The 10,762-nt window shown below is 41.2% G+C and overlaps 1 protein-coding gene across 1 annotated transcript in view; it reads right to left on the bottom strand.

Moving 5' to 3' along the window:
* Window positions 1-10,762, bottom strand: part of DEPTOR (DEP domain containing MTOR interacting protein) — a 65,896-nt gene that overhangs the window by 26,639 nt on the left and 28,495 nt on the right. Inside the window, exons 3-4 of the mRNA XM_026040734.1 lie at window positions 9,408-9,414; window positions 7,106-7,284 (exon numbers count right to left, since the gene is read on the bottom strand). Coding sequence (XP_025896519.1) covers window positions 7,106-7,284; window positions 9,408-9,414 — 186 coding nt within the window. The remainder of the gene's footprint in view (window positions 1-7,105; window positions 7,285-9,407; window positions 9,415-10,762) is intronic.

Below are 10,762 nucleotides of genomic sequence, written 5' to 3'. Positions count from 1 at the left end.
CCAGCTGGTTTCCCTGGGGAAACCAGCTGGAGTCACTCCCACGCACAGGAACAGGGGCCATGGAGTCTCGCCCCAGGCACGTGTCCCCTCAGTGGAGGTTACTCCAATAGGGACTGGCTTAGCTGCACCCGAAGGAGCACCTGTGCTTCCTAACACAGTTTATCTTTAAAGTAAGTTAAATTTTAAAGCAATATTTAACTCTATCTCTGTAAGAAAAAAAGATAAAACTAAAAGATAAATTGTGTCACCTGTAGTCACCTGTAATGTCCACTGTAATGGACATTACTGTAAAGTCACCTGTAATGACCACTGGACTCTTCCCCTCACAAGCCACTCAGGCAGCTCTTTCACTTTCCCCTTCAAGCTATAAAGATTTAACTTAAGGCTGAATTTGTTTAGCTTCTAAATCCCTGCACTTTGCTCCACCTTGGTCAGAAAGTTGCAGCAAAATCTTGTCAGAAATTTGCATCGACCTGAGAAGTGACGGGGCCAACACACCTGGGCGCAGAGTACCAGCCATTACAACAGTACAGCACGGAAACTGGSCACTGGAACTATCTGTGACCATCCTTTGAGCTGGTGCTTTCCATTCCCAGCGTGCTTCTTACCCATAACTAGGACCCGTACTCTCATTCCTAGATGCCTTCTGCTTAGTTGCATGAAAAAGCACATATTTCTGTATAATGGGCATTTAATGCAGCTTAGTTATTTATTTACCATTTTGTCTATTCCCAGAGTTTGCAAACTTCACCTGCAAAGATTTTAGACTGTTACTCCCCATTTACATTCATGTTAAGCCAGAGAAAAATCAGACTGTTCTCATAGCGAGTGAGTAGCCACTGTTGCGACTTCAGCGGTTCCTGCGTGTGGTTGTTTCACAGTTTCTGCCCAGGTGTGTGAAACATGAACTGCAAGGGCCAGACAAATCTCCTCTCAGTCCTGATGCACAGTCCCAGCATCTGCACGGGGCTCACGCAGCCCGCCCTTCTTTTGCAAGAAGCCGCATGCGCAGCAGGGAGAAAAATAYTAGCTGATTTCCCCGGACTGAGGAGGATTAAGGAGTCTATTTTAACAGGCTCTCATCATCACACGTGTCTTTGCTCGTGGCACGCTAGCTGTGTGAAGACGGTCCTGCTTTCTCATTTGTTTTCTCGGGATTTTGAGGCATTCCTTGGATCTGTGCTTATCTGCTCTGGACTGACCCCCTTTTATGAATGCAGGCAGCAGACCCTGTCACTGGAATGTGAAATCTCAGAGCTTCCCCAGCTCACTGGACATAGGGAACAAGCCATGGATGTGTCCGACAAGTGACGACTATAGGAGCAGAAGAAAAGCTGCAATGTAGTCAGATATCCATGTTTTCTGAGCTGTTTCCATGAAATGTGATATAATGGAGCATTGCAAACAAAGTCCAGACAACTTTTATGCTATCTTCAAAAAACGTGAATTACAATATTACATAGGAGATTCTAAAAGCTCCTTGCTAATGAAATACACTAAGCACCCCACTCAATAAATTGCTTATGCTCTGCTCAGGGCATTARTGCTTTATTTTAGCTACCTTAAAATATGTAAGATGATAAATGTTTCCATTTATTTTTTGTCTTTCCAGTAAGTCTGCATCCTATCTGCAGTCTCTTCCCAATGACACTTTATTACTCATTTCAGCAGTCCCTTCCGCTCGCACAGGACTTCTCAAGTTCACAGAACGAAGCCAACTGCTTTTCTTTGCCTCCAAATAAAGGATGGAAAGCACTGAGGCAGTGGGCAAGGGAGGCTGAGGATGAAAAGGCCCATCTGGGTATCTTTTTCATGTTGCAGCTGTTAAAAACTGAAACCCATTCTCTGTCAGAAACATAGATTTCAGTATCTAACTTGAAAAGAAGCCTTCATATGCTATTTATGTAACACATCAATGTGTGTGGCTCCTTCAAAAACAAACAAACACATTCTTGCTGTGTGCAGGAAGGGTGCAGTGAAAAGCTCCTGCCATAGGAAGTTAAAAATATAGCCACATGCAAAGTTCTTATTCTCTTACCTTTCTACTAAAGCAAAATCACAAAAATCTTGCAAAGATGGTGCTTTTTTGATTTATTTTATTATTAAATACACAAAGTGTATTGCAAATTTACTATAAACGACTGAGCCGCTGTAGGTGAGGTTACTGTCCCTGTAAGTCTGGCAACATTGGGGAAGAGCTGCCATGGAATAAACAGGAAGAGCAGAGTTGMCATGCAGCTGGGATGCTTACATTTAAAGACTAGCTAAAAGTCTGCATTTTACTGAGAAAAATCAAGGAATTACCTGYGAATGAGGCGTCACAGTTTTTAACATGGAGTTTCACTGAACTTGGAATATCGGACAGATGGTGTGAGTCAGGTATTGGAACAACTTTAAAAAATGTGTGTGCTAACTTAGGAAGGGAAAATCTATGATTTGGACCCATTTAAGTCAGGGATTTATGGGATGGTTCAATGGCATGTCAAAATTGAGAGCTGCAGTTGATATTTCCAAGAAAATAAAATGGGGTTGCAAAAAGAGAACTTAAAGAAGAAGTGCATATTTCACAGATACAGCAATTTTTTCACTCGAGAACTAAGAAAAGGAAATGTAAGAACTAAGAAAAGTAAATGTAGCAACACAGGTTATAATTTACAGAAATTTTAGATGACAGAAGGGAAGTTTTTCAATAAAAGCAAGAGAAATGATATATTTTATATCTACTTATGTAAGCATATGTCATCTACTTACACAAATAGAGTGAACCTTCAACTGCATCATGCATCTTGGAAYGAAAACTGAATGCTGTGCTCATTTTGTTAAAGGAAAATTTGCTGTACACAGGTAAAAATTAAATATGTATTTCAAGACATCTTAGCAGAGACATTGAGATAGCACAGGTCAATATTTACTGTTCTTACTAAGTCCCTAAGAAATGTTTGCTTTTGTCTCTGAAAGCAATTTGCTGATAAAAGGTTAACTCTTGGAAAGGTGCTAAGCACCAGCTTCTGGGATGAGCYAGCAGGACATGCATTCCCATCTCAAACTCAAGAAGCCAAGTGCAATTACCTCAATTAAACTATTTGGAAAATTAGTTTGTTAGTTTCCAGTTAGTTCCTGGAAAATAGGAAGGGCTGAAGACACAGAACGTGATTTGGCACAGAGTGCTGCTGCTCGGGCACGTGCTTCTTGCAGACGAGCTCTGGAGAGCAGCACAGGCTCATGGCACCCTTGCTGCATGGGCAGGGGATCGTTATGTATTTACAACCTGTGAAATATTAGAAAGGATTTCAGAATGTGCTGGTTTTAGTCACTGCCGCAGAGCRAGTGCAAATGGTCGCCTTGCAAAGTGCAGGTGCTATCCTAAGAGGGGCAASCTCAGTATTAACCAGACTTAAAAATGAAAAGTATTTATTGCTTGAGATTCCAGACCTTAAACCTGTTTGTGACATGGGCACATGTTTTTTCACGCCCTCCGCTTCCACACGCAACAAGATGTCAGAGGAGGTCAGGACTTAGTCCATCATGTCAGAGGCTGAGGCTAGAAGTGCAGCAGGTGCCATAACCAGCAAATATAAGCCAGAAAATAATGCACATGACAAAAATAATGCAGAATAATGCACAATGCCCTATGGATGCTCTTCTTCCTCCTTGGACATCTGAAGACCTCTGCTTCCAGCCTAAGCAAGGGCTGTGACTGTGTGTGGGTGCTCACAGAGTCCTCAGCCTCCTCTGCCCACCCCTTGCGTTGGGCTGAGATACTCCTGTGTCGGCAGGGAACTGTGCTTGCCTGTTACTTTTCTTGCTACATGCAAATTTTGACCACAGGAGCTAAACTGCCCACTATTTCCAAAAGAAGAAGAAATGGGAAAGTTCCAGTGTACMCGAGGTAATTCTGATGTGTAAATATTACAGAGCTCTGTGTACCTCAGCCTCCTAGAAACGAGCTTTTATACAGTTACAGACTGTGCTCCTTTTGCCCTTGCTCTTACTGAATCTGTGTGTTCACGGTTGTAATTTCTTCACATAGTCTTTGCTCCCATATTCTGGGGAAGGGAATTAGTGTTGACAAATGCAGAATAGCTACAGGCAATTGCAGTGCCAACACAAGCCTTCACAAGCAGCGCACGCTACTCTGCTACCTGGAATTTCTTGACTCCGCAGTACCCAAGGGGATCGGTCCACAGAGAAGGACATATGGCTTCTATTTGTAAAAACAGCGGCTTGTGGATTATGATTTGCATGTGTCAGTGCAATTTTGGGATGCAGCAATTCAAAACCTTAATCATGTTTCATCATTTTCATGTATGGCAGGGGAACCCGTAAATTTATATTTGCTCAAAGAGATCAGGAAGATTGTTTTTTGAATGGAAACATTTGATGTTTTGCAGCATTCGTATAATTCCTCTTAGACTAATGTTTTCCTTTTTAAAATTAGCATCACTGCATGTTTCCTGTGTGAAACCTCTTTTGTGTCTGACCAATCAAAGTGAAGATGAATGTGACAGGAAATTGCTTTAAATACAGTACCTCAGAGGCAAAATATAACTTTTCTCAGTTATTGAAATGAGAGTTGTTATCACCAAAAATAAACTGCACTATTCAGTTAGGGCCAAAAATTATTACTGACATTGGCAACTTGATACAATGATTCCTATTGCTTTCTAKTGCCTTAGATAAAGTCGTAAGTAAGAATTTGTGAGAATAGTAGGGCAAGCTTTATTTTATTCCATGTTGTGTATATCAAAGAACACCAGGGGCAAAAGATCACCTTTCGGGCAGGGAAATGTTTTATTCTCTACCCCTGTTCAGCTGAGAGTCCTTCTGCTGGTTCTGCCAACAAGGGTGCCAATTAGTGTCAAGCAGCATTTTGCTACTGCTTGTGACATACACCATGAAGGGGGCATAGTAAATGAAACAAATTTACTGTACTAAGGGGGAGAAAAATACCATTWTTATTTTGGCAACTGGCCCATGAGATGTCGACAAAGAGAATGCCACTCTTGGCATTTTTCATTTTCTACCTACACTTCTGTGTTGGGAGCTCTCCCTTCTAGCTCCCCTATTCAAGGAAGCTCATGTTCAATGATCCTACAGAATGTACAGGTAATATCCACCTGCTAGAAGTGAATGCCACAGCAGCTCCGTGTTACCTCASCTGGGATGTTGAGTAATAACTCCTAACACTACCAGGATAAAATGTTTCAAAGGAAGCCACAGGAGGGTGAAATCTCTCTTCTGAAGTCTACACAAAGCATGGCCACTGATAAAGGCAAATTTCAAGGACATTATTTTGATTCCAGCTTCCCCATCAAGGCAATGTGAAATTCCCTTTGAATTTCTCTTGCCCAAGAAGCCTGAGAGGATCCCCAGGGAGAGAAGTCCTCAAGCAACCAGTCTCTTCCCAATGTCCCTTCTGTGGCCACCTCAGGAGCATCACATCTCCRTGGCAGGACTGGCAAGGCATAAAACTGTGTAGAACAGACCAGGCCTAAACACATGGGTGTGAGGGGTCAGCACTGCACCAGGGATCCCACCACAAACCCTGCTTGATGAGGGCAAAATTATCTCCTTGCGTCTGTGCACAGCCCATCATGTGCCTTAACAAATGAGAAAAATGCTTCTCTGCAATCATGTCACTCACTGACCTGCCTAACTCTGTAAACATTTCAGYAGCAAAAATCCAGCCTGCACCAAATATCAAGTCCTCACTTTAAATCCACTGCAAAACTCTAATAGGAGTGTAAACCTCCCTCTTTTTTTCACCCTTTTTTATTTAAGGAAAGCTTACCTCATATAATATATACAGAAAATGCTCGGGTAAAAATAGGAATGAAATCACTGCTGCTATAAAGAGGAGGAGAGGAATACCTTCCCTGTCCATCAAGATCCGAGCAGTTGGCACCCTATAAATCATAGGAAGCACGAGGGTAATTATAGAACTGGAAGCTGATTGCTGTAAACATTCAGATGTTGTTCCTAGTAATTGGAAGCTAGAGATAATGTAAGCATGATTACAGCCATGAAGGAGCTGCCGGTCACTTGAGTCCCCACCGTTTCTCTCTGCAGTTTATTTCTTAAGACTAAGTTTTCTCACCAAACAGCAGTCTGATGACTGAGCCCATGTAGCACCATACAATTTAATAGCTTTTAATAATGTGAATTGTTTGTGCTCTGTCATAATTCATGTAGATTTGACAAGGCTCAGATCACTAGTACATGACCGCTTTCCTGTTGTGCATTAAGTAACATGGCTAATAGCTCCTGCTGCTTTGCTCTTTCATCTCCTAGCACCCTCCTTGTCACTCCCACAGGCACAACTTCACATTTATTTGGAAAATATGTGCTCCAAGAAGTGCAGCTTGCACTGCAAATCAATGATGACAGAAATAAAATGGTCTTTAGAAGCAGGGGTGCTCGTTTCTTCAGACTTGGGGTCGCTCAGTGAGAATATTGTCTCCTCCACCCTGATGGAGCGAGTGCCTTGGGGAAGGTGCATCTGCCAGGCACATTGTGCTGGACCACGAACAATTGTTAGATTCCTGCCCCAGAGACTTTAAACTGCCAGGACAAATATAATAATGCTTTAGTTGAAGGTGATACCCCATTTCTTTACCCAGATGTATGAGAACAACCGTGCAATGTAGCGGAAACTGGAATGCTCTCTACTGATATCACACTATGTCCTGAAGGAGGAGAATATATAGAACTCATCCATTTTACTCTACACAGAGAATTGAGCTTATTTATAGCTCTAAATCCCACTTGAGCCTTGAAAAACTATTTACCACAGCTGTATTCACTGCTGCTAACACATTCTCCAAGTTAATTACTTACTATGTATGTAAAAACATTGATTGTAATCCATATACTTACATAGCAATCCCAAACACTGTATTTTTTTCTTCATTGGAGGTAGAATTTTCAGAATGAAGACAGTGCTTTTGAGGAAAACCCCCTTTTACTAATGAGAGTCAACCAGACTTGCATCTCAGGTGGAGTACACCTTGGACATACTACACCCAGCAGATCCATGCACGTGGTGCTGCCTGAAGAAAACACTGCACAAATTGCTGCTTTTGCTACGTAAGCGTGAGCGCCTCACCGTGCTGGATGATGCCGTGCTCCAGGAGCCTGCGGCCCAGCTGCTCCGCCTCCGTCCTCGTCGTGGCCTCTCCTTCTTGGATGAGCCAGTCRATGAACTCCGACGCAACGAAGGTCCGTTCGTACTTGACTCCTTCCTCCTCCCTGGCTTGCAGAAGAGTGTTTTCAGAACTCATCAGCCTGCAACCAGGAGGGGAAATTGATAGAGAAAATGTTTCTCCAAGAAACAACTCCACATCTAGTCTGGCAAATCTCACTGATCTCAAGCAAACAGACATGAAACTATCACTGATTTATTAGGTCTCTCCTCAAGCTCACAGTCTAAATTTGGATGTGAATCGAAGTCAGATAGATTGCTGCTAATATCCAACTCAAGAATTTTGGTTCGTGGTTTGGTGATTTTTATCTATATGAAACCAAGTTGTTTTTATTTACATGCTGCCCACATTTAGTTCTTTAGCTAAAGAACTAAAAATTAATGTATAATCAACTTAGAAACAGAATTAGCCTAAAATTAGCCTTTCTGTGTTCAGAAATTCCTAGTTAGTTTTTACAGTTAGCAGGACTCTGCCCCTAAGTCATTTAGACACTTTTGAAAATTATTCTTATAAGCTTTAAAAGAGCTGCAGAAATATTCTAGAGGAAGAAAATAATTTWAAAAAAAGGCATTTCTGTGGCTTGGATGATTGACAAATATTGGTCCTTCAAAGCRAAGTAATTCAGCTGTAATCAATGGGGTTAGACACCTGGATACACTTTGACCTCTGAACCTCAGACTCTGTCTTGATTCCCTCTGTGTAACACAGGAGAGAGTGCCCTTCAGAGAAGCAGTCTGAAGTGTCTCCTAAAGCTCAGAGGACTTAGCATATAAATAAACAAATAGACTAATATAAATTATTCTACATTTGAGTAACCTAAATAAATGAAACCATATAAAAACAACAGAAAAAAMCTCAGTATTTTGTTAATGCAAAAATAAACGAAAATGAAGAAATCAGAAACACTCCCTTGTAACACAGTACCCAATTCAGTACTCAATTTCTGATTAGWGAAAGATCAGCATAGGTTCCTTCTTTATTAATTTCATCATTATTCATATTTATCCATTATGGGGTAATAACAGGACTAAGTTCTTTTCCCCACTGCAAGTTTCTTAACCCATGCAAGGTTACAAGTCTCCTTCCTTTACCAATTACTTTGAAATTGGGGACATAATTAAATTAAACCATGAAGACTTGGCAAGCTTTTCATTTTTGTCCTTCTAATCATCAGTCTAAGGATTAGAAATTCATGTAAAATCACACATAGTGATCTCGTTCTTAAACCACCAGTAGTTTTATAATTCTTGCATTACAAAGAAATGAAGTTCCTGCCCACAATTTTTAGACCTTTTGTGTATTTAAAACCATATAGGATGGAAAACTGCAAGATAATCTTCTCTCATATTTTTTTTCTGGTCCTTTGTGTATCTAACTAGAAGAGGTACAAAATTTAGATTGGCTCAACTGATTTTATATTCCTTCCAAAAATCTGGGCCTAAGCTAGCAAGCAGGCTTAGGTGCAAGGTGATKTGGTAGCTGGCACTCGCACGCACTGCAGTTGGAGTGGAAAGCCCAATAAACGTCCGCTTTGGCAGCCTCCATGTTCTGCAGCCAAGCTTTGGAAAAGCATAAGAAAACAAGAAGGAAAACTAAGCAAGCTCAGCTTGTTTAAGCAAGCTGGGCCTGGAGAAGAAAAGGTTGAGAGGCGACCTGATCAACATGTACAAATACCTGAGGGGAGAGCGTAAAGAAGATGGCAGCCAGCAACAGGACAAGGAGTAATGGGTATAAATTAAAACACAGGCAGTTCCATCTCCATGTGAGGAAGACCTTTCCTGTGAGSGTGMCAGAGCCCTGGCACAGGCTGCCCAGGGAGGCTGTGGAGGCTCCTTTTCTGGAGGTCTCCAAACCCGCCTGGATGCCGCCCTGTGCCCCGTGCTCTGGGTGTCCCTGCTGGAGCAGGGGTTGAACTAGATGATCTTTAGAGGTTCCTTCCAGCCCCAACCCTCCTGTGGTTCTGCGTGATTCTGTGAAAAGTTTCATTTGAAATTATGACCACTATGTTTGTTAGCACCTGGCTKTATTATTTCACCCCAAAGATTTACTCTCTTGACTTCAATAAGGGCTAATCAGGAGCCTTAACTATAGCTCTGACCAGCAGTCAGCAGATCATCAAACCAGTCCTGAGCTGCTCTGCCACAGATGGAGACCAGGGCAGCTCCAGCGATCCCTTATTAGGTGCTACTGTGTCACTGCCGGCACTTTTGAGCTAAATAAAAACGAAGAAAGTCAAAATTAGTTGAAGTCAAGGGTGAAGTCAAAAGCAAGAGTATGTGCCACCAGGAACAAGATACCGACCTCAGAACTCTCRCTCAGTCTTTATGCTTTTTTGCATTTTATTTGCCTATGCGTGTGTRTGAGGCTCAGCTCATCATCCTACACTARCCACATGTAATAGAGAGCTCCGAAGCATCATCTTTAAATGTGTTTTGTTAACCAGGTTTTCTCCTTCCAGGAAAAAAAAATGCACACCTAGGGTTTATAACACCAGTTTACATCATGGTTATCCAGAACTGGATACCCAGGTTCATCAGTYACCATATAAAAATCTTTAGGCTTGTGTTAATTATTCTTCCACGAGTCTGTAATTAGCTGACCAGCTTATTAGAGTAGCAGATTCAGAGGTCCTTGCAAAAGAGATGTTAATCRTTAGATTTTTACAGAGACACAAAAGGAATCTGGGAAAATATCAAGTGGAAAAACACTCAGGCTGACATTTCACACCCTTCTGCGTATGCCCAGAATAGAACTGCAAAGGATTTGGACTTGCGAATAAACAGACATGACAAAGTGACAGTTTAACAAACCYGGAAACAGGAATGCATGGACTTATATTGCTAATGGAAGTAAATCAGTGTAACTCCACTGCTGCCAACGAAACCAAACCAATTTATAACAGACAAAAAAAAATGTCCTTTTATCAGCCAAAACAGAAAACTGTCTCTATCCTTTCTATTCTCTTCTCAAAAAAACATCGGGCCATTCATGTCAAAACATATTCTTTTCTAAAATGTGTGTTGTCTTGTTTTAATGGAATGTATTTAGCTGAACACTGAAATTCCAATTCTTTTCAAAAGAAAATATTTACCTTGTTTAATCTAAGTAACTGCAGTAGATGATAAATTTGAATTAACCACTGATGTGCTGAAGTGAAACTGATTCAAAGAACACAGAYTCAGAATTATCTGAACTATTTCCTGAAATTAAAACYGTAAATCTGCACATCYTTCTRTGAGAAATCTGTCTGAATCTCAGTTACTGTCAATGTCATGAGCTGACTTTTAGCTCCTAAATCTGCTTGCACCAGACTGTCCATGAATTGGACTTYTTTTCAAAAAAGCCAGGAAAGGTCTGCCTTTGATCCATTTAAGATCTGCAATGAGGGATTTGTGGAAGAGGAAACATGGTTATCTTATACTCACTCTTTGGTCAGTCCTGCACAGTATGAAAATGATACCATCCATGGTTCTGGTACACCACTCAAGAATTTTCATGAGACTTAAAGCTGTAAGAAAGCCACTGTCTTTCATCTCTAATTATAAACTTGAAACTCAAAA

Source organism: Nothoprocta perdicaria, unplaced genomic scaffold (assembly GCF_003342845.1).
Source record: "Nothoprocta perdicaria isolate Ctin4 unplaced genomic scaffold, notPer1 scaffold_263, whole genome shotgun sequence".
Classification (NCBI taxonomy): Eukaryota; Metazoa; Chordata; class Aves; order Tinamiformes; family Tinamidae; genus Nothoprocta; species Nothoprocta perdicaria.
Note: the sequence above shows the minus strand (reverse complement) of the source record. Positions and strands in the feature narration are given on the sequence as shown.